The sequence below is a fragment of the Pholis gunnellus genome (genome assembly GCF_910591455.1).
Source record: "Pholis gunnellus genome assembly, chromosome: 11".
Classification (NCBI taxonomy): Eukaryota; Metazoa; Chordata; class Actinopteri; order Perciformes; family Pholidae; genus Pholis; species Pholis gunnellus.
Window position 1 is genome coordinate 13,132,803 of NC_136538.1, and position 24,683 is coordinate 13,157,485.

The 24,683-nt window shown below is 45.3% G+C and overlaps 1 protein-coding gene across 1 annotated transcript in view; it reads left to right on the forward strand.

Moving 5' to 3' along the window:
• slit1a (slit homolog 1a) overlaps window positions 1-24,683 on the forward strand; it is a gene marked incomplete at its 5' end in the record, with an annotated part of 81,661 nt that overhangs the window by 835 nt on the left and 56,143 nt on the right. The window contains 3 exons of the mRNA XM_079168498.1: window positions 9,530-9,601; window positions 11,926-11,997; window positions 13,493-13,564. Of these exons, the coding sequence (XP_079024624.1) occupies window positions 9,530-9,601; window positions 11,926-11,997; window positions 13,493-13,564 (216 nt within the window). The remainder of the gene's footprint in view (window positions 1-9,529; window positions 9,602-11,925; window positions 11,998-13,492; window positions 13,565-24,683) is intronic.

The following is a 24,683-nucleotide window of genomic DNA, read 5'->3' on the forward strand; positions in this document are numbered from 1 at the left end:
CCTCCACTCCTGGGACAAAGACTCCCCTCTCAGCCCCTTCTCATGCCCCTGAACACTCACTCCACAAATTGTTAAATCATGTAGAAAATTAAGCAAATCTGCTACTTAAGTGAGTCTTGCACGAGGATCACGTAGCTGTCTTGTAAAACGGAGGGAGGATGGGAGATGGAGGGAGAGGTGAGGCAGACGCCGGCTTGCAGAGTGGAGTTTTTCTCTCTTTTCTCACATTCCTTTGAAATATTCATCAGCAAATCAAAAGTGAGGAGTGCGAGGGGAAATAGATTGTTCTATTTCAGCTTTTAGAATATCAGTCCTGAATAAAACATGCGACGGTGACGGCGGAGAGAAAGCCTGTGTCAAAGGCAGCGTTGGCATAGTGGGAGCTGGCTGCATATTTTATGCTTTTCATATTTAATTTCTAAGAACACCTTTTTTTGTTTGTTGCCATTTTCATGTTTCCGGGTTGCTTACACGCCGGTTCAACATTGAAGCAGAGCGGAAACACGGTCATTTTGTGGTTTCCTTTTACATGAATGGCCATAGACACTGGAAATATACCCTTACCCTCCACTCAAGAGCATTTATGTGTTAAAAGTTATTTGTGCATTCATAGGTTGTGTAGAGCAGGGGGCTTTATCGTTTCAAGCTCGTCTAGCACACTCAGGATGCTGCATTTTAAACATGATGCGTAGAAAGGTCATGTGTAAATTATTCCTGGGTCGTTGCCTTTTTTAAGGGACGTGTGTGTGTGTGTGTGTGTGTGTGTGTGTGGGGGGGGGGGGGGTGCGTGTTTTAGATGTGTGTGTAGGTCATGTAGAACATAGCCAGTCTCTACGGAGAGGCACTACTTAACAAAAGAGACTATCCTCTTGTGCAGCTGGTTACATAGGGTGATTCATCAAGGTGATTGTGTACGTCAACGCAGCCCACCCTGCCTCACATGATGGTCCCATGTGCATCGCTAGATTTATGTGCTCGCATTTGGAAAATGAGTGTTCACGTTAAAGAAATTGTGCAAACGCTCCCGGGGTCAAAGATGAGTAATGAGTTGGTCAAGTTTTTTTGTAAAATTGTTCCAGAAGTTGGTGGACCTCACCTCTAGGACGAAATGTTAACAGGAACTTTGTCTTTGTAGGAACTCATTTAAATCACAAACATTTCAAATGTGTAATGTTGCAAATTGGACTTGCCTCACTTTAATGGAAGGAGGCGGCGCAGTATTAACGTTGGTAAGGAAAGTAGATGCAGACTAGAGAATGCTAACAAAATAGATGGGGTTTGCACTTCACTTTGTTTATGGATATCAGTGAGAATGCATATGTGCGTTTGGGCTTATGTATGCAGGGTGATGCTTATGGGTGGGAGAGTGTGTGTTTTATACAAGGAGGGGGTTGGTTTTGGTAGAAAGTGTGTGCGCGTGTGCGTGTTTATGGGGCGGGGTGTGTGGATGGAAGGTGTTGAGACAGACAGCAAAATCCCATTTGCACTTGTCAGTGTGGGTTTGGATCAGGTCTGACCCCTGCGCTCCTCAGACTGAAGCCCGTAATGAGTCTGTGAGCTCCATGTATTAAAATCACACCCTGCCTCGTTTCGGCCACCGGCCGCTCCCTCCCCCTCTGCTCCCTCTTTGCATCAATCCTTTCGCTCTGTCTCTTTCCTTGTCTCTCATCTTCCTTGTCTTTATTCATCTGCTTTGAAAAAAATAACACATTTGGATCACATTGACATCAGGCTATGCTGAGAGAAAATCAGCATCTCTATGGTTGATTAAAGGGACTTTCACAGACAGTAAAGATTCTTAGTCAAGCTTTTAGGTTGACAGGTGTTGAACAAACCTGCAGCCTTTTTCTCTCCCTGCGTCATCCTGCAAACAGGCCTGCTGTTTAGATAAGTGTGTGTCTCATCTGATAATTGCAAAAAGCCAGTTTAGTGATGATGTATTTTACCCTGTGCTGAGATGTGGGGGCACGTTGGAGCTCCTCCAGAATAGAGGAGGAGGAGGAGGAGGAGGAGGAGGAGGAGGAGGAGGAGGAGGAGGAGGAGGAGGCTGCACACCATATGTGTGTGTTTGTGTGTCTGTTTTTCCTGCGTGCCTGTATAAATCCGAGGTTCACTTGTGTTTGTTCATAAACCTGAGCATGTGCCTCCATGTGTGAGCATGCGTGCAGTGAATAAGTAATGTTAGATGAAAACACATGAGGTTTGGTGGTAGTGAAAGATGAGGGGCTCCCTTGCTTCGATGACCATGGTTATGTATTAGGAGGGGTCGGAGGTGGAGAGTGTGTGAGCATGTGCCAGGGAATGCCTGCGGTGTTTTTGGCACCGGCACATAGCTGGTACAACTGACAGCTAAACCGGTCACCTGATTCATAATTTACCCTGACAAGACCAAACACAGCCTGCCCACTACCTGCCAACTCTGGCTATGTGACTAAAGTGGAAAGAGTGAGGTGGGGAAAAAGACAAAGAAGTGGGGTGAGGGGTGGAGCTGTCGGGGTCGAGAGCGGGCTGAGAAGAGCCGTCAAGGCGAGGCTGGCACGACTGAGGTGGTAATGAAGGGATTACGGCAACGAGGAGGGAAGACATGTAACTCAACCACAAAGCTTATGAATGAATAAAGGAGATTATGTTATTTATTAAGGAAAAAGGCGGACTGAATTTCATACAGGTCCTTTTTTACAGCCTAATATATCCATCTTCATAGCGGATAATCCCGTGAGGGGTGATAATGCCTGGAATGAAGATCATTCAGAGAATGTGTATGCTCAGTGGAGGATTGTGAAATGACAGGCCTGGGACTGAGTCATTTCAATTTACTGCCTGCACTACACAGCTGTGCTCTTTTCTCTTGTACTGAATACTAAGGTGGACGCCATCGCTATAGCTGTAGTAATATAAGCACTGTGGGCCAAAGTAGTTCATCTTGTGGCTCTCTGTGCTGTCTTTGTTGTTCAATTGGTCGAAGCGTTTTGTCTCCTTTATTAAATTTGACATCCATATACCATAAGAGTGTTGCTCGTCTAAGCAGAGTGATGACAGACTGCTGAGCATCAAAGCCAGCTGCTGTGTGTCTAAACTCACCCAACACCTACCGGCCTGCTCTCCTGATGAGCGCGGCTACTTTATGGAAGTGTGATTGCACTCATGAGCGCTAAGAAGTGACCCCATCAACGGGCTGTGCGTGTGCCAAAGAATACCTTATATATGAAGTGTGTGAGCATGTGCATAATGTGAGCGTACATGCGTGATTGCTTTGCGCGCTTATCTAAAAGTGGCTGTATCTCAGTAGACCATGAAAATCGAATTAGGAGAATCCACCTAGATCACCTTTCATCTCTCAGAAGTCCATCTTTCCTTTTAACCCTCCTGGCTAGCCAGTAAGAAGCTGGCAATGAAGAGTGAAGTGTGTGTGTGTGTGTGTGTGTGTGTGTGTGTGGTATACGCACATCAGTGAACACTCTCTTGGCGTTGTGGACATGCCTTGATAATCCACATTTCACACTAGTCAAGAAGCTTTTGATGTGATTCAAGTTTGAGAGGAAATTATGGGCAGCAAGCCAGACTCAAGAGCCACTTTAGATCTGCATCATCAGTTTGCGCATTTGTCTTTTCAGTGCTTTGCTCATTGCAACATTGGAGTGTCTTGATGTACTTTGCTGAAGTCGGCCTTAATTCTCAAAAAATACATTCATCGATTAACCTTACACTTATTTTCTGATACGGCCCGATACGGATATTGAATACCGGGCCGATACTGACTCAAATATCTGGATCGGGTAATGATGACAATGGATCTATTCAATTCTATGCAGTCTGTGCACCTCTACTTCAAATGTCTTGCTTTATCGGACCGTCAGTCAAAATTACATAGAGCTTTGGTTAGACTATTCAAGCAACGAATTATCACATTTTAGCCGCTGAAACCAGTGAATGTTTGGCATTATTTGTTTAGAAAGTGAACAGAACAATTACTTGATTGACTAATCACTTAATTGCCTTTTCATTCCGGCTTTTGCAGTGGGGTTATCTGCTGGATGAGCTAATCTTTGTAAAGAGCTGGAGGAATGTAGATATGAACGCGCTCAGTGGGGGGAGCGGACCGTACACAGAACAACTCTTTATTCTCAGGGATCAACAGACAGTTTCCAGCACACATGCAGCATCCATCAAATTACCAGTCGTCAGCGCACATCTGTCAGGCAAACGTCTTCTCAGTCTTCTGTGTGGGATAGCTGAAACATAATAGATGTGGCAGAGCAGATGTTCTGTCCACATGATCCACTTTACAGTCAAAGTACACATTCATACGGCCTAAATAGCTTCAAGCGAGACTCAAAGCCACAACAGAACCTCAGCGTCTGTCACTGAACAAACTACAGTTACAGTACAAACCATGAAAGACCCTTCAGTCTCTGCCTCTACTGCAGCCCCGTGTGTGTTCTTTTTCCAGCCTGTGGCAGTAACACACATTGGAACAGATGTTTTATTGATTCGCTTCGGCCTGAGAGAGTGTTATAAGTTATCAATGTTCGATCAGAAAGTGGCTGTATGCTACTTTCCTCCATTGTCTTTTGCGTGGCTCCTTTTTTTCACATCTCGCGGTCTCTCTTGCTATGTGTCTAGTTTTTGCTTACGGCAGCATCTGCTACATGAAAAAAAAACTCTTGAGTCTCCTTTTCAAGGTTGTAGTTGACGTGTGAAGGCCAGGTAAGGAACAGAAACATACAGTTTTGGTCCCTGACTTGTACCTGTAGCCGTTTATACAATAAGTACCTCTGCAAGATGCAGGAGATCCTGCGCAGGTCAAGGCTCCGAGAAGCGGTTGTGTGTGTGTGTGTGTGTCTGTGTGCAATGCATGTGTCGGATCTGCTTGATGTTTACCTTTCCTATCAGTAATCTTGCTCCTGAGGCCTGACTGAGCAGAATGAAAACTGTAAATAGCCCTTCAGGAGCCCGAGAGACGGTAAAATACTCTCAGACGTCTTTGCGCACACGCACACACTAAACATGTACAGTGGAGGGCCTTAACTGCTCGTCTGAAAGCCACATTTCAATGGAGAGGGAATGTTTTGTTCAAGCTGAGCAGAATTTTGACCTCTTAGTGTGGACAGAAGTGTTCCAGTTGCGTTTAAGTGTGTTATTTTGGTCATGGTGGTCTGCTTTCTCTCTCTCTCTCTCTCTCTCTCTCTCTCTCTCTCTCTCTTTCACTTTCTCAGTCTCTCTATCTTTGTTTAGGAGGGTGTTGTGAACCCAGATGGTACTGCCTGGTTCTGTAGCCTGTTGGACCTATGTAGGTCACAGTCTACCGGGCCTCATTTCTACACCGACGTTTCCCAGACAGCCCGTCAGCTCCTCACAGCTTCGCGGTGATACTCGCAACACTAAACTGCTCCTCAACGTCGCTCTCAGGCAGCTAACAAGACTGTCTTCTCTTAGAGTGACTGTCTCCCCCCCCCCCCTCTCTCCTCCTGCATGTTTCACGGCTGTCACGTCCTTATGCCGTAGAGTCTGGAGGAGGAGGAATGCTTCACTCTTCCGCAACTTCTCAACCTGTTCAGTTCATTCATTAGGGACAGTGCTTGCTGGTCTGATCAAATAGCGTCATCGGTGTGTGATTGTGGTTAATGAGCATCCACGCTCGGTCTGTACAGGACCTCAGGCTTCTGATCATCGGATTGTTTCCACAGCGAGGGGTTTGGAAAGGCACTGTGCCACCGATCCTCAATCAGCTGGCTTCTGTCTTCCCTGCCAGGCTAAAGCTGCTCAGGACAAATGGTCATGTGGTTCCCACAACAGTGATACAGAATGACTGCATTGCAAAATAATATGCACCTCGATAATTCATTTGAGTGTAAATTCAAAAAAGCGTGGGGGAGAGATGTGTTTACCTCCAACGAGTTCAGTTTGAATGAACTGTGTCTTGCAAAATAGCAAGACTCACCAATGTCCAGTTTGTCCTCTAGAAGAAGGCTTATCATGTTTGTCCTTGCATGAATAACTGTATGAGTGAGTGTTAAGACAGGGAATTAAGTGTTTCATAAAAGGTGTACTAATTTCAAGTTGCGAAATGCCTTTGTTAGCCTGCTAGCCATGTTTGTAACCCTCACTACATTCTACGTATTGCCACAGCCTGTGAGTAAGTTTTGCATTGCCAATTGTTTTGTGGCCGCAAGCATAAGACTGTCAAACTGAAGCTTGGTGTTGCTGAAAGGCTATACAGTAGTTTGTCTTGTGATCATTATGTTCTTTTGCTCTGTCTAGCTCCCAACAAAACACAATTGCCTTTCCCACGGGCACTGTTTGTGTTCATGGCAGTAGGTGTTCTTGTCTCCATTCCTTGATACGGTATATTTAAACGGTCTATGTGTGTGTGTGTGTAAGAAGCAGAGCACATGTGGATATTTGTATCCGTGTGAGTGTGTCTGTACGCAGGCCTTGGTGAGCCAGTCTGTTTGCTTATCGTCCCTTTTGTCTTGGGGTTTCATTTCATGTAATGTTGCTCAATTCAAAACAGGTCCCCCTCAGCCGAGGGACCCCAGCAGCTGGCAGAAATAAACATAATGAGTTTTTCAGAATTGAGCAGCGCTCGGAGCCCCTTTGAATTATAGAGATGTGGAACGGTGGAGCATAGCTTCCGCGTGTCCACCCGAGGGAAGGTGCACCAGGAAGTACTCCCATGCATCAATCGGCTTTAGGTGGAAGATGAAGAGGGATTTGATAGTGATGTCATAAATCGACTGCTCTCCAGGATGCGTGTCAGCACTGGGAATCCTTGCAGAGGTTCCAGAGGATGGGCTGGATTCATTTGGAGGTGGAAATCGTTCGCTATAAGAACTGGGAATGACACCTAATAATTTTCTGCCTCAGAAGTAATACTGCAGTACTGTAATGTGAAAACCCACCCAAAGTCAGTACTACAAAACATCTGTCTATGAAAGGAGTGACGTGCCTTTGCTGCTGTGCCAAAAGCCATTGCTTAGACTCCTTTGATTGTAAAACAAAGAAAGTAGCAGTGTCTGATATTGTAGCTAATGAACAGCAGATTTGTCTTTGATGTTTTGACACCACATATTACATCGTGCCCTTATTTAAAAATGGAATCAACACAGAGACGAGTACCGCTGACTCCAGACTCTTGACTTTATGCACGTCTAGAGTCCATATTCTCTTGCCTTTCTGTATTTTAGTTGTGGGTTCACATAGATGTGTTCATCCATGCAGAACTGAGCACCAAAGTTCACCGACCATGTATACTCCACTACTCTGTGTGTGTGTGTGTGTGTGTGTGTGTGTGTGCAAAAATTACTTCCCGGTCAAAACTGATGTAAATCCCAGCCTCTTTCCATCAGCAAGATAAACAGAGCATCCTTACAGACAGGAGAGTAACTTGACAAGTTTCCCCAGAGACAGAATACTCCCATGGGTCAGCAGACATCCTCAGATGTGTCAAACACCAGGAGCTTTAACACTATATATGGGCTATAAAGCCAGTGTCCACTTTATGAGGAACGGTTCCTTTTTTTATGCAAAATGCATGTGAAAGACAATGTATTTCCTAAATGTGTTCTTTACAGCAGATATAACAGTTGAATACAGAAGGTCATGGCAACATGCACAAGTCATCAGTCCTTGTAGCAAATGAGTCACAGTGGGACCATTATTACCTGGGCAATTTTCAAGGACTTGAAAACATTGCATGGCTTCAAAATGCCAATGGTAAAGGTCATAATATGTCATAAACAGTGTGGATTCTGACTAGCTAAAGCATCATAGTCTGCTGGTGGCATTTGAGCATTGCCTAAATGTCACGCCATTGCTGAACAGGTGCACGGCCAATTTGGCTTAAAAGATGGCTACTCTCAGCAGGATAATTCATCATAGTTTGAAGACGTTTCCAGGAAAATTTATATTTGGTTCAATTACCAGACCTCAGCTAACAAAACACTTTGAGATGTTGTTGCATAACGGCTTCAATTAGTCAACTCCAGAGTACATGCAGAAACTATTGCATGTCTCTTATTACAGGATAAAGCAAGACCTCATTCCTGGAGGAGAAAAGTGTGGTTTCACTTTCTTCTTTTTTTTTACTTCAGTCATTTCCCCACATATTCCCCCTGCCGGCCCTCACTTTAACCATCTTTCTCCCCTTTTTCTTCTTCTATCTTCCTCTTTTTTAATGTCCTCAGTGTGTCATCCGCAATGACCACCCTGAAGATAAGACATTGGGAATCCAGAATTGTGTGTGTGGGTGTATGTGTGAGTGCCTATCTGCGTAAGCACCTGTAATGAGCACCACATGTGTGTATCGGAGCCCAGGCTAATGAAGGCCAGTCCATTATTTATTTCCCGTGGCCCTGTCGCTTGGCCTGTCGATGCACCTGTGTACACGCACACACACACACACACACACACACACACACACACACACACACACACACACACACACACACACACACACACACACTCTCACCATCTGTCTATAATGACCGTTCTCATTCGTACTGCATAGCGCTACAGTCCCTGGAGTGGTCATTAGACTATAGAAGGAGAGAGTGACTGAGCGAGAGAGACCAGCGCTTTCGGCGTAGATTTGGAACCAGTTTTTTTGGTTGTGCTTTGGGGTTGGGGGGGGAGTCAGGGTAGGGTGGACTCATAATGCTTAGAGCGTGCAGTAGCGCAGAGAAACACTTGCATGCTTTGCCTGCTTTTTTCCCCCGTCAAGAGAATACAATCTGCTACTGAGGTTAAATATAAATCTTGCACAGTCTTTTGCAGCAACAAAGGACAATACAAACCTGTCTTATGTCAGCAGAGGTAACTGAACCAGTGAGGTTGTCATGCTATTTAGAGTTATCAAATACATAACACTTTATAAATAATTATTGTCAGCCATTAGATGATGGTTAACTTTTCAGGACTCGGCAGTATATTTAAAACCTCTCTCTTTTCAACTATTTAGTCTCTTCTTTTGCAGCAATGGCCAGCTCACAGCAGGGAGCCTGCTTCCATTATATCCACAGCACTTAGCTTTCTGGCCTTGTGGCCCTACCCAAATCCCCTCCGCTGGCTCCTGCTAATCCTCACCAATAGTAGAAGGACAGAGAAAGAGAGGGGGGTTGTGGGTGTTGGTGGGAGAGGGCTGGAATAGAAAGACAAACAGGCAGCTCAAATGTGTCTTCCATTTTAACAGGACCTAATATCTCTCAGTATAATTGAAACTGAGTGTGAACTTCCCTCTAACACAACCTTTCTGATTCCCTTCAATATATGTTACATGTAACATCTGTAGAAATTTGCATTTCATAAAAACAGCAGCAATTAAAGACAGCATTACACCAGTATCATGCTTTTTGTTTATGTGTAGGCCTGAAGTGTGTGGTTGTGTGTGATGCAAAGCTCCAGATAAGATTTTGACTTAGGCATCCGTAGAAAAAGATGCATTTGTGCCATCATGACCTTTAGTCATCAAGCTGAGATTGGGAGAATAAAGATTAATTATTCATACATCTTTGCATGTCTGTCTTTGCAGGGAGCTGAATGGGAATAACCTCACACGCATCACCAAGAGTGACTTCGCTGGACTCAAGTACATCCGAGTTTTGTAAGTACTTCATGTTCATGTGTGATGATGAGATGTTTGTATGTGTATCTGTGGCGCATGTCCGTGTCTGAATTGATCGATTCATGCATATCTGAGCTGTAGCTAACATTGGATCACACAAGTTGTACAGCTTTGCTGCTCAAATTAGCATAAACCCAGTGAAGTGGAGATGCTTCTGTCAAGAGTCCTACTCCAGAGTACATTAAGCTACTGAGTGACTGCAGCTAGCGAAGTAATGGACTTCTCTCTCACCGCATTCTGTATGTTGTAGTAGCACTTATTGTCCCTCAGACACACACACACACACACACACACACACACACACACACACACACACACACACACACACACACACACACACACACACACACACACACACACACACACACACACACACACACACACACACTTGCCCTCTGTTCCCACACATCAACATGTAATGTGTACACAAGCACCAGTCCTAAATAGGTTCTCAACACAGTTAACACATTAAGGTGAAGTCATTGACTCCCTATGTGTTGAAATTAAACAGCACTTTAAACAGCACAGGTATTAAAGTAGTTGTGAAAGTGTCTGTATGCGTGCTATAGGTGTTACAAACACTGCCAGAGGGGAAGCTGTGTAGACCTGAACATGTTTTAAATGTAACATGAGCTGCACATAATTCCTACTACCCAGCAGAGCCTGACTATTTTCTAGTCTCATGGTTACCCGCCCGTCTGCTCCTTGTCCCCTCTCGTCTTCCCATGCATGCCCCCTTTCGTGCACCACCTTATAGTCCCATGTGGAGGTTGAATGCCTTCATGTTGGCAGCTTGTCACCGGCACGTAAGAAGGAAACATCTCCTTGCAGGGTTACTGAAGACAGCACTGCACCTCCCTTGCTGTAAAGTCTCTAAGTCCCTCACAGCCACCACTGTGCTACGCGTAACACACACACATGCACACACACACTGCTCGCTTTCTGAAATGCCAGCCAACTATATACATGATTAACATGGTGTAGGTGCATGGCATGTCTGTGTGAAGTCTGTCTCTGTGTACTGGGGGGTCAACCTCTGTGTGACTAACAGTGGGTTGACCTCTGACCCCTGGGCAACCCTCAGAAGGAGCTAAACAGGAACAGAGGTTTATCTTTACAGTCAGCTGCCATCTATCCTGTCAGTCTAAAATCAACACAGCTGATTTACCGCCATTTGTCTGGCTCTGGGTACTTAGCTGGTCTACATCAGCAGTGTGTTTGTGTGTGTGTCGAGGTGTGTGTGTGTGTGTGTCTGTGTGTGAGAGAGAGGAAAAGCAATACAACAAGAAACAATCGAAAAGTAGAAAGAAAGATATAGAAAAGCCGGAGGCTTCATGCTTTCCGACTGTCAGTAAAAAAGTTTTCTCAATTCAAAAATACTCATCACAATTTTATTCACTTCCATCTAAATTCATGAGAAAGAGATCGGAGGTGAATTGCGCTTTTCTCTCTATGTTTATGGAGTGCGAGCAGTGATTAGCATTTATATTCGATGGGGAGGAAGCCCAGACTGCTGAGTTGCAGCGCTGCATGGCCTCACAGGAGACATGAGAGGTTTGCCTTCAACACAGAACAGTTGTATACGTAATGAAGGAAAGCTCTTGTTGCTTCTAAAGCTGCTGGACTTTTTTCTCTCCTTCCTGGCCTTGTGTTATTGTAACACTTCCAAAACCATCCAAACTTGTGCATTAGCTTTGGCAATGTAGTTGAGGAAAGGATGTGTTCCTGCTTGTGTGTGTGTTGACCTTATGTTTGCATGCATCCATGTCTGTATGTCTAATAGCCTTGATCTCCTGCCTGCATCTTTGATACTCTCCAACTATGCTATCCAACAGGCACACATAAACACACAGCTTACTTTCCCTTGCTTGTGCCAATTGTAAAAACCTTGGAGGCCACCTCAGTTTCCCCCCCCTCACACTTTCTGACCCCTTGCCTACCTTTCGTCTCGTCTCCACCCAGCCACTACACCCAGTGGACCACACCAGAGCCCGGACCCACACTCTCTGAGCCACCTTAGAAACTTTCCTGGCTGCTATTCCTGCTTCCTTTGCCAAGATTCCACACTGTGCCCTCAGTCCACACCACTGCCCTCTATGTGTGTGTGTGTGTGTGCGCGTGTGTGTGTGTGTGTGTATAATATACTACACCCAGCTTGAATATACATACTGCAAGAAGGCCCGCCACCCAAAGCCTCCTTTACTTTGTTAAAGCCTGAGTGACCTTTTACAGAGTCATAAAAAAGTCAAAGCCACACTGTATCACGTCGTCTCTGAGGCTCTCTTTCTGTCCTCTCTCTGCAGGCAGCTGATGGAGAATCAGATTACTGTGATCGAGCGTGGGGCCTTTGATGACATGAAGGAGCTGGAGAGACTGTGAGTACCACCCAGGGTTGTCAGTAGATGGCCTGACCAGAAATAACACATTTTAATTCTTCTTTAACTTCAAATAAAAATGCCATTACTGATCTGTATTCAATATTTTGTGTCAGTGTAATGAGACTAACAGGAGGAACGGGCCGTAAATGGTATATCAAGTGTGATGCTCTTCCCTGTCATTTCATTGTGGTCGGATGGTGCTGAGAGGGCACGGCGTGGGCTGGGAGAATTTTTTTTTATTAGCTTTGCCTGACAGGAATGCCCTCAGTGGGATGTGTGGGCTTAAGAGGCCTCTCCCACCGCAGACCCTGGCTCATCTGGACAGCACCGGGACTCCTCGACAGCTTGTAAAACGGCTGGGAAAACACAGACAAACACAGTCGACCACACCTCAACCAGCTCATTAGCAAATCAATAGTGCTACCCACATGGAAACCTGCACAGCAGATGACTTTATGCACACATGCCGTCATGCACACATAGCGGTTATTTTATAAAAGACTTTCCCCCAATCTGAAGCCCACATTAACATTTACATGACCAAACCCCAGGCCATGAACAGCTCCCCTCCTCTCCTCCTCCGTATTCATCGGATCCCGAACACTTGGTAGACGTATCCGTGTGCCAGACCAATGTGGATATTAGTCGGCTCCTTTCTCTAATGTTTAAAAACCACTACCCCACCAGCAGGTACAGTTTAGTTTGAACGGAGTGGCAGCAGACCATTAATGCCCATTACACACTAAATCTCCACCTCAGCTGGCCAAGCACTCTTCCCGGTGTATACAGTGAGTGGCTCAGGTCCCAACATCTGTCTGAATGTGTCCGAAGGAATGGCAGCTGCCTGCCTTTCAGATTTGCAGCCTCTCTGTGCCACAGCCGCTGCATTCACTCCCATGTGCCTCCAATGGGCCATTCAGGGAGAAGAGAGTTGTGGTTTCCAACAGATTAGCAACAGTCTGTTCCTCATTGACTTAATTGTTGTATTTGCATAAAGCCTGCCAGTCTTGGACCTTAGTTGTTTGACACGGAGTCTGTTGCCAACCACCTTTCCTGTCGGTGCTTCCTTGGGCTTGAATAGGCTCATCCATTTCTCTTAATTTTATTTAGAAACATCTTGTTTTGATAGTTTGCCCCAGATAAAATCTCTTCATGCTCAGATAACTGGTGGATGTAATTCACTTGTTTGAATGGGAATGTTGCTGTTCTGTTACTCTGGGAAAGTCAGCAGAGCACTGAATTCTACTAGGCGCAGCGTCGTAATTTAACTGTGCAGAGATAATTTACGGCGCTGTCTCCGACGAGAAGTTTAATTCCCCTGAACTTTCAGTTGGATATTTATGTGACATTCATAGCGCACTGAAACACAATAGCCTGTGGCTAAGCCGATTCTATGGCAGCTAGCAGAAATTATTCACAGCCTACACAAGGGCACGCATGCATAGGCACACACACAAACTCACTGGTTGATCATATGTTTTCCCTGCCGCAGGCGGCTGAACCGTAATCAACTGCAGCAGCTTCCTGAGTTGCTGTTTCAGAAGAACCCTGCCCTATCTCGACTGTAAGTACATTAACTTTTTTATTTCAACTGAGCACACAGCTTTTTCTTTTCTGTGAGTGCACATGCCGCCTCTCTTTGTCTTTTCTTTATTATGCAAGCCACCACTGTTGCTCAGAGATCGTATGTGCTAAAACAACATACTGCACAGCATGATCTCAACAAGTCTGACGAATGTTGGCTTCGGTTTGGTTTGGTTTAAACACAATCAAAGAACACTTAAGCTTCAATTGCACTTTGCTGGAATGCCATCAGGTCTCATTAGCATTCAGAGTTATTAGATGAAGTGTGTGAAGTGTACACTGGGAATTCCACTGTACTTGCTGTCTGTAAGACAAAATGAACTGGATGAGTGGAAATCTGAGTTATTTGCACATCGTTGGGCCTTTGTGCCAAGTCATCTGAAGTTTCTCTGTGCTAGTCTGTCTGTGAGAGAATCCACTGGTGACAGAGAGTTGGTGTGACATTGGGACTGGAACTGAGGGACACATTAGACTTAGGTGAGAGGATGTCTGTGTTACCTAATGAGGTCGTTTTATGTCACAGGAGAAGTCCCCAAAGCTCACTCTGCCGGTGGACTCATATACCTCCACCATAGGAATGAGATGTGTCATCATCTCCACTAGTTAAGGCCAACCCAGTACTGTCTCACACCCACACATTCTTACACCCATGTGCCCCAAGCAGGGAGAAAATCCCACAGTAATGCTAAATTCATATCCCCATCTGCAACAGCTCTAAATGTTATTTTTGTCCTTTCTTTGGGATAATCAGTGTCCTTGTTGCTCGTTGATCATTCCGGCTCCCATTATTCCAGTTCAGATTACCTGGAGCATCTGGGAATAATGGAACAGTGGGACGTGGAAAAATCATTTCCTTCACTTCAATCCTTCAATCCACAAAGTGGGACTACCAACCTATGATCCTGGCCTCAGCCCTCCATCTGTTTATCTTGTGTTTGGTTTTTAACGCCATCTTGAATCTATCTGTCACTTCCTCACAACTGTCTCCTCACGTCACCCATCATTAAACCAAAGCCAGCCTGTGGGGCTTGAGGGCAAAGCCTCATCCTTTGGGGGGCAAGGCTATCCTGCTTGTGGCTCACTTACACTGAGCAGCCCTAGGTTGTCTAGCTGTAACAGACAAAGAGCAGACCGAGGCCTTCCAGACCAGCGGATGGCCTTGAACAAGCGTGATTAGTCCATTTGGAGCAGCGTGCTCTGCCAACAGCCAGAGGATTGTGCTAACACAGCTCCCCTGTTTCATCCAATCTAACTTCACGCTCATTATTCTAAACCCAGCCCTGGCTTTTCTGCCATGTTCTGGAGAATGAGACTTTGTTTAACATTGCTTAATCGTTTCGATATGTGTCTGTGTATACACTCATTTGTACTTTATCCTTGGCTGGATAAAAGGGAACTGTAATGGAACTTAAAGCTTTTCAGGTGTGGAAATGCCGTACATTCTTCAGCAGTTAAAGCAAATGTACAATCCTGGGCCACGGACTCGAATGGTCCCTGAATGACAATTGTTACTTTATGAAAGACTTCTAGTGCTTGTTAAAAATTAGGTCCAGTAGCGTGGGATCAGGAGAGCAGTAGAAGACAATGGTTTTTCCTAATGTGTTTCTTAACTCCAGAACCGTAGGTTCTGGTCCCAGTCTGATGCGGTTAGGTTACAGCCTTGTCTCGCTCCCGCCTGCAGCTTTTAATGGACTTAAAAGGTTCTCAGCTCCCAGAGGAAGGATTGCGCGTTATTTGTGTGTGAGTGTGCGGGTGTGCATGTGTCTGAGGATGATAGAGAGAGAGAGAGACAAAGAGAAAGAGAGTCTACGATTGCATATGTATGTGTGTGTGTGTGTGTGTCTTTGCACTTGCTCAAAGTGCTCACCAGGGCTTGTTAGAGTTTGCCTTTATGATCCTAACAAGAGAGGTTAACGTGAAAGCCCGCTGCCCTCAGGTGGAGCGCTAACCCAGATGGTTTCTCTTCTCTTGGACGGAGGATTAATTGCCCCGCTTCCCTTTTTCGAGACTTTTTACACTCTTCCTCTGCGTCTCTTCGACTCCCCTCTTTTCCCCTCTTTTTGCTCATTCTGGAGCGAGGGTTTGACAAAAGGCTTTGTATAACAAAGTGGCTTTTTGTCGTAGACATCCCGCAGAGAGGACAAACATAAAGAAGGACGTAGGGGATAGAGGTGGGAGGGATAACAGATGAGATTGTTACTCTCATTAAACTTTTGAGGAAAAGCTAGCCGGGTCGATGAAAGGCTGTTGGTTAAATGAGCAGAGGACTGTCGATTTGTGGGGAGTTTTTTATTCACTCCCATGCAGTCATTACACTAACGGGGTAATGAGTTTCCACTACAAAGGGATGATAGAGAATTGATGCAAGTGTTCTTGCTACAACATTTATTGAAAAATGGCTACTAAAAAATAGAGAAAAGAAAAAATATATATATTTATAAATAACTTTTTAACCTTTAAAATAATTCTGCCAAAGCTCAAACTTCCGTATGTATGTCTTGTTTCATGTACAGAACAGAGAATTAAAATAGTGCACAAATATTTTCCGGTGCTACGTGTTGTGCTTTCTGTTCTGAGAGTCTACCTCTTTAGCTACACCCCCGCTCCTCTGTCTCTTCCCATGCCTGAGAGATACCAGTGACACTGATGCATGAGGGGCAGAGGAGAGATAATTGGAATTGATTAGAGATGATTAGAGATAGTTAGAGTTAGTTAAAGCTGCCTGTGATGGATGGCATCAACCAGAAGCCATGGGAACGGCAGCGCAGAGGTGAGAGGCGCTGCGCAGAACATCCGTGAACAATAACAGTGAAAATAGAGTTGCATTCATCACTGTTAACGACCTGTTGCCCCCAGCCCACCACCCCTGACTTCTCCTCATCCCACTTCCACTGCACTTTAGATCTGTAATCTACTCATCCATGTCTGTAATTAGTGTCTTTTCACAGTGGGAGAGCAGGAGGAAGGAAGGACCGCGGGTTGGAGGAAAAACAGAGGGATAGGTGAGCGGAGTTGGAGGAGTGCAGAGCAGTTAGCCTGATAGCTGGCCCCGGGGAATAGCATCTGGTTTGCGCTCAGGATGGGGGGGTTGAGGGCGGTGGAGGAAAAGAGGTATTTTGCGATTACCGTGTTGCTTGTTGCTGCCACAAACAAATGCCGGCAACAACACAGGCTTGTTTGAAGGGGTGTTGCTTTCATTAATGGCTGACGTGCAGTGTCACGTGGTCGGGTGAGGGGACGGTTAAGAGAGGTTTTCCCTTGTGTATCTCCCCGGGAGGTATGGAGGTGGGAGGAGGGAGGAGGGAAGGGTGTGGTGGTACCTGCACTACAGGGGAGCCGAGGAAGCCCTGGCAAAGGATTGGAGAGAGGATCTCACTCTTCTTTAAGGTCTTTAATTTTCGTGTTAATGCTTGACTACTGGTATGCTGATATACACAAACCCCAAACAAACACGCTGAAATACTGGCTGGGTGACACACATGCATATGCGCACACTCACAAGAGAGACAAAAAGAGGGAAAATGTAAATAACACCAATTAGGCACAAACACACAAAGAATAACACTATAATTACATCTCTGTGTGCTAATGTGTGGATGGCAGGCACACACGAGGGATTACGTTCTTTATATGGCTTTGACTGTAGATAAAAGAGCCGCTTCAACTATGTGTTGATGCGGAACTGCCTGTTCTGTTTGTGTTGGAGGGATGCTGTGTTTTCTGTTTGTTGATCGCTTGATGCTTAGGGAACGGTAGCTCAGTGTGAGAAGAAAGAATTGTTTGTGGGAAGGAGGTCTAGAATAAATAATGTGCACCTTTATGTGCATCATTAAATCTTTAAATCATCTCTCTGTTTTAGTATTCCTACTTGTTTTGACTTTGTTACCATTCAATACCTTCTATTTTCCCTTTTGCATGTGCTGCACATTGATAGACTTGTTAACTCGCTCTGGTGTTCCAAAACTTTTTGTGCCACAAAGCCCGCAAATTAACTCTTTCAACTTTTGACTTTTTGTGTATGATTGGCTGAAAGACTTGACATGAATGAGGTTTTTTTTCTCCTCGTGACTTCTTTTAAGTGTTTGTATTATACTGCGCAGTGTGTGTGTGTGTGTGTGTGTGTGTGTGTGTGTGTGTGTGTGTGTGTGTGTGTGTGTGTGTGTGTGTGTGTGTGTGTGTGTGTGTGTGTGTGTGTTTGTGTCTGTGCATGCATGTGTGTCTGGCAGGCTGTTAATGGCCCGAGCTGGTCTTGTCGTTTCCTTGTCTTTGTCTCTGCTTATGAATGACCTCCTTCGACGTGCTAGGTCTCTCTCTCTCCCTCAGAGGACGGCTTGGGCCCCCACTTGGCAGCAGTCCCCATAGCAACCCGTCTTCATCAGTAGGTTTCTGTGCCATCGATGGCCGACATCCTGATTTCTTGACTGTGGTTTGTCTGACACTAAGTAAACACTGACAGAGACTTTACTGAGTAAAGTTCACTTTAGCGAAATACCTGCATGAAAGGGTTGGATCACCCAAAGATGTTTACAACCAGTGGTTTAATACCCTTACAGGTAATGTTGGTTTAGTGAATACCGATTTTTGAGATTTCCATTTCTGAGTTGCTCAGAGGACAGAAAACAGCAACATGTTTTTTCTTTGGTAGAACTCAAAATGTTTCCCTTTGATGTCTGTGGATTATTGAGAGGGACAGGGAAAAAACCCATCGTCCTGGGGGTAGAATGCAGAGACAGATATTTTAAAACCTGGATAAATAAAACCAAAGGTATTTGGCCTGGAAGCTTTTCCTAATTTGGGCTAATGGACTCTTTAACTTCTAACTTTCTAAATGCAGGGCTAGAGTTTTTTGCAGGGGTATGAAATATCTGACATGGCGGCCAACCGAAAAATACTTGGCAGGCCTCAACTCCGTGCCCCTGTCCCTCTTCCTGGCCGTGTCCTTGTCAGCTGGTAAAAGTGGCTTTTATGGCTTGTCGCTGTTTTCTTTACGAGTCGGACCGTGTGTGAGAGAGAAATGCAGACCAAACCATGTGAGGAGAGCGGAAGCCAAAAGGGGGTAATTTAAAAACCACTCCGCCATCTGAAATATTCACAACCACAGCACAAAGGGAAGCAGGAGAGAAAGCCAAAAAAAAAAAAAAGACAGAAGAAGAAGAAAGTCAAAGAAGAGAGAGCGAGATGGTCAGAGGTGCAAAAGACAGGAGCAAAGTTGCGGCGAAAGCAGGAGAGAAACAGCGGTGTTTACATTTACTAACGATTCTGTGTCCTTCCTCATGAATAATTGAACAGATGGATTGAAGCTTGTTAAATATTCACACTAAAGCGCTGGGACATCAGTGCTGTTTTGTGTGTGTGTGTGTGTGTGTGTGTGTGTGTGTGTGTGTGTGTGTGTGTGTTTGTGTCCAGCATCTGGTACACACTGCTCTACATACTCACCCATACAACCTCTGGTGCTCTAAATACTCGTAGAAGCTAACATGCACGCTCACACACACATAAGTTCTCCTGCGATGACCGTCCCAATCATACACGTATGTGTGTGTGTGTTTGTGTGTTTGTGTGTGTGTGTGTGTGTGTGTGTGTGTGCGCATGTACGTCTTAACATTGGGGACTGGTCTGGTCATTATGAATTGATACGGCATGAATAAGACATCACAGTGTGGTCTAGATCCGTCATGAGTATACACACACAGGGATTTCACTCACAGAGCTGCCGAAGGAGGCCTCCTCCTCCTCCTCCTCTCTGTGCCGCTGCCGACACTTTGCCTCTGTGACGGCTGGCTTTGCCTGGTACAGATTGGAACTGACACACACGGGAGGAAAAGGCAGCCCTCATGTCCTCATACACACACACACACACACACACACACACAGACACACACACACACGCACACTCCTTGGAATTTCCAAGCAGGGGCTTTTGGAATGCTGCAATTCCAGCCAGGAATAACAACCCATATAGCGCTAGTCGGGTTGTCCAGCGTGTGCGTGTGTGTGTGTGTGTGTGCATGTGTGTATGAACACATGCTCAGCGGATGTGTGTGTGCATAATGGGTCTGTACACCTCAGCAGCATGGCATTTGAATGCAGCCATCAGAATGAAAAATCCAGCTCATTCATCACAGGCTTAATAGAGTGCAATCTCCCTGCAGTAGGTGTTTCCCTCACTCAGTGCATCTGTCCATCTCGTTAGGGTTCTGTTCAAGATCTGGGATTTCGATCAACAATATCTGCTCTGGATCATCATGTGCGAGTGCCGTGTGTGAGAAGCTTAGCAGGAAGACTTTAGTGTCTGTGTAAAATCTCTTGTTATGAGCTGTTAGGGTCTTGACTCGAGATCCTGGATGTCAGCGTTGGAAGTGACCCAAACAGCCTCTCCACTCTAGAGCGGGAAGGGGAGAGGGGAGTCAAAACACTTCCCCAACATCCTCCAAAGCAGGAAGAAGCAGTCTACCCACACATGCGCATGTGTTGCCTAACACACATGCCCAGCAAACCCACACGCGTACTGTAAATGGTTGTTTCAGCCCTATCCTGTGGCCCTGCAGTTTGTCTGTTAACGTTTTCTGAGCGAGAGGTTCAGAGGTTTTCTGAAATGGTTCAAAAAGGAAATTTTCTGCGTGAGATCTGATCCAATTGCTTGGGAAAAGTGTGGTGCATCGGATGGAAAGAGATTTTTGGATTTTTTGTTATGTGTGTGCATATGTAATTATAGGCTTTAGACGCATCCCTTTATCCTCTGGAAGGAGAGTCTTAGGTTAAACTCCTTCCTCTTCCCCGTGGCCATATTTCTACATGTTTGTATACGTGTGTGTGTGAACTGTGGGCTCTGTCTCCTCTCTGTCTGTGGTGAGCAAGGTCCATTCTTAGGGCTTTATACTTAGCTCACCTCCAGGCCTTTTGTTCATGAGACTCCACAGGCTGCACATAGCGGCTAAACTTGGAAACTTGGGGACTGAGCGTTTCACTGTACAAAGTGCGCCGCGAGGTTCATGAGGTTAAGATGCTGCAGGCTTACGGTGAAAGACGCAAACTTGTGAAAACAGGTTTGCTGGTTTGAATCTCAGCTGGAGGAGTCTTTGTTGGCGAAGCGAATGAGGCAACGTGTCAGTCGTGCATCAAATCTAAAGTAGAACATGCATTAAGGTTCTCTGCTAGTAATTCATAAAACTTTTTTGTTGGCCACCAGACACCCTATTAGACTTTATACTCACTGTCAAACAAACAGCTGGTACTCTGAGTCATATAAACACTTAAATCAACCTGTTTACCCACATATGATTATTCACAGTAATTAGTTATGTGTGCATATAAACATACTCAGTATGACTTGTGGAAAAAAACAAACAGGGACAGCACCTGGAAAATATAGTTTAAACATGCATTAAATTGTTTAAGATGTCGAATCCAACCAGCACCTTCTATCCTGTGTCTCTGTGCTCTGCTCTCTCTCTCCTCCATCCTACTTTCTCAGTAAACAAAAGACACTTGTCTGCTTTAGTAAGTGGGCTGCCCACATTCCAGTAAAAATACATATTGAGCTGCGCAGAACCGGTGAGCACAGCAAAGGGGAAAAAGTTGAATTCCAGTACAAATGCCTATCTGTTTCCAATATTCGCTCCCTCTCACAATACTTTCCTGCTGGCATCACAGCATGAAGCGGTGATCTCATTAGCCCCAGAGCGTATGTGTATGCCCACTGTAGAGATATGTTTTGGTGAGAAAAAGTGTGTTTCTCTGTGCAGGGGGTGTCTTTCCTTCTTAGCTTTGTACAGTATAACAGGAAATCGCTGGGGGATGGTATCGATTCCCCTTCCCCGCTGTTTCAACTAGTATACACACACACATGCACACACCTGCCCCACCCAAGAAAAACTTCCAGAAATGAGTGTTACATCTGAGAAGCAGCCAGATCTATGTGTGTGTGTGTGTGTGTTGTACCTGTTGTGCATTGTAACTCTAGCAGGGCCTGCAGTCACACCAATCTGACACCTCAGAGGGCGCAATGAGGAGAGAGGCATTATTGATTGAGAAGGAGGGAGTCACAGAGAGATGTGAGGTACAGTTGGAAAGCACAAAGAAAGAGAGGAGAGCAGTGAAAGATAAATTGTTTGGCAGGTGAGGAATATCAAGCATATTTTGTAATAATTTCATGCCATAGATATCCTATTTCACATTTGATTTATTATTTATGCAGCTCGGAAAGTTCCCTTGTAAACTTTAAATTGTTTTTTCCAGGTAGTTTAAAATCCCTTCCACCCAAATCCAGTGTAGCGCTGCAATTCAATCACGTAAATAGACGGAGAATGAGAGGAGTGGAAAGCGGGTAAAATGAGTTAGAGGGCAATAGAAGGACCTGAAAGTGACAGTCGGTGCCTGGGAAGCAATAAATATATGTGGGGATAGAGTAGTGGGGTTGGCAGATAGAGCGAGAGAAAGAAAAAGAGGCAGGGAGAAGAAAGATTGGCCTCATGTGTAGACTTTGAAAGGATTCTCATCTCCTCTCATCTATGTGGCTGTGCTGGGATACAGAGAGGGAGAGAGAGAGCCAGGGGCACCTGCAGTGGAGCATTAGCCAAAAGCTCCATTATCACTTCAAAGCTGGACTCTGCTGGAGGAGGCCTAAATGTGACACTGGGGCCCTATGGATGATGAAACACGGCTCAGAGATAGGAGTAGAAAGCCTCCTCCCTCTTTCAGCTTTCCCCATTTTCCTTCTATCACCCCCCTCCCCCCCCCCCCCCCCCCTGCCCTTTTTACTGTACCTCACCTCCTCTCTGTCATCTACGTTGTCCTACCTTTCTTATCGCTTCCCTTTCCTCCCCCTCTTTTACTTCCTCCCTGCGTCTTATCTGTATCTTTAGCACCTGGCTGCCTGGATGGCAAGCCCTATATGAGCTCTCTTTTGCTATTCCTCTTCCCCTCCTGAGTGAATTTCTCCAACCTCACTGGCTTATAAAGGGCCTGGGGACTGGAGGCCCTGGTTAGCCCCAGGCTGTGGTAATGAGCTTGCAGGCCCTTTCATGTGGAGATCAAGCCGATGGCTGGAGGGGGTGTTGTTGGTGCTGGTGTTAGTGGAGTGGATATTACCAGCAATGGATTGTGGTTTGTAGAATAGAAGAGTAATAGGTCAACCCCAGACCAGGCCAGACCTGGAGAAGCAGACAGTTCCCATGAAGTCAAGACTGTCCCAGCCAGACACAGAGACACACAATACTGTCAAAGAACGGGGCAAATCATTATAGTCTGTGAAAGTTATAGCATTCCTCTGTCCAATACATTATCCCAGAGACCTTTCCCGATATTTACAGGCCACAGAAGGTCAGATGCTTTAAGCAGGACAACGGCATAGGCCAGAAATCGATGGCAGACACACAACGTCATACAACATTGTCTATTACTCCTCTCTGCTTGCTCTCTGAGTGTGTCAACACTTCATAAAATTGCCATCTGAATAAGTCCAGGGACACAGAGAGAGCAACAGAGGGATATTTGAACAAAGTCTGATGCTCTTTGATTTGACTTTGCCTAAAGGAGCATCGCCACTCCTTAAATCCTCTTTGTCTACCCCGGTTAAATCCTCCAAAACCAATCTGTGTGTATGTGTGTGTGTGTGTGTGTGTATGTGTGTGTGTGTGTGTGTCTATTAATCCGTAACGCATAGCCACACACCATTATTGCTGCCTCCCCCTGACACCTTCATTAGGCCCACAGACGGGGATTACCTCTGACTTCTCGGCCACTTTATGGCTGCTATGTTCATGTGTGCCTGGGTTGCAACTAATGATCATCATTGATTATTTTAGTAGTAATTAACACAGTACAAACAGTGAGTAATGCCCGTCACATTTTCACAAAACCAAAGTTGACGTCTTTAAATTGCTTGTTTTCTCTGACCAACAGTTCTACGGCCAAATATATTCAATTATAATGTTATGAAACAGTGGAAAGCATCCGATTCTTGCTCTGTGTTAGTGTATGTGGGCAGAGGGGCTATGCCCAGGTTCCACTTCATGAAGCTGTTGTAAAAAGAGAAGAGGCCATTCATGGCTAACAAAGAGTTTTCACATGAACAAGCTAACAGACTGGTACTGGACAGCCCTCCACACTTCCTCCACACTCGTTTTACCCATTTTATTTCCTCTCTCTTTCCTCCCCTCCCCCCTGCGCCACTCTTTCTCATGACTTAATTGTTAAAACATCTTTGATTGTGGTTCATAGAGTGTGCTGCAAGACGATACCTATCATAGGAGTTGCTTTCACTGCCAGACACTTTGGCATGAGATACTGGCAGAAATCTGATCAAAGGTGGATATGTGATCATGCATCAGTGAAATCATTACAGAGGGTGACAGTTATTTGGGCAGGTTTGTCGTTCCACTCATTCTTTTGTCTTTTTACAGTATAGTTTCTATGGAGACTGTATTGGCAGAGTGTTGTTGTGCTGCGTTTGGCCCCTCGGCAATCTCACCCTCGTTCACCTTCCTACCTGTGTTTCTGGATATAGACAGCTGAAAGATGGTGATACATCTGTGTTAACACCCTTTGTTCCTCCAGGGGCAGATAGATGGAGAACTGATAAAAGTTTCTTTCCCTTTGCGAGTAAAGTCAAAGCTTCAGGATGTTGGTGTCAGCAATCTAATTAAAAGAATTGCCTAGCCGACTGTAGGGGATGTGGAAGTTGTCACTATGCTGTCAGTCCTGAGTTAGTCTGTGTAGCATAATAAAGATATTTTGTTTGACAGATGTCTCGCCCCGTCATAGAGAAAGGAACAGCGGATCACGTCATGTTTGAAATATCTCTGCTTTTTGCTTTTCTGGCTTTACTCCCGGCCTCCCCTCATACTTTGTGCGGATGTGGAGAGGAAGTTGGGGTAAAAAAAAAAAAGCAAAAAAAAAAAGAAGGTAGAAGTCAAATTGTTTTAGTTTTTTTTACAAGTTGTGAGAGTGAGCAGAGTTGAACGGAGACGTGCTGCGGGGTTAGATACGCACAGCCTTGTTTCCCAGGGAGGCACCCCTCTTTGTGACATGGTTAAAGATGTGTCCCAACACCATTCCCATCACCCCTCGTTCTCTCCTCTCCCCACCTCGGCTGCCAT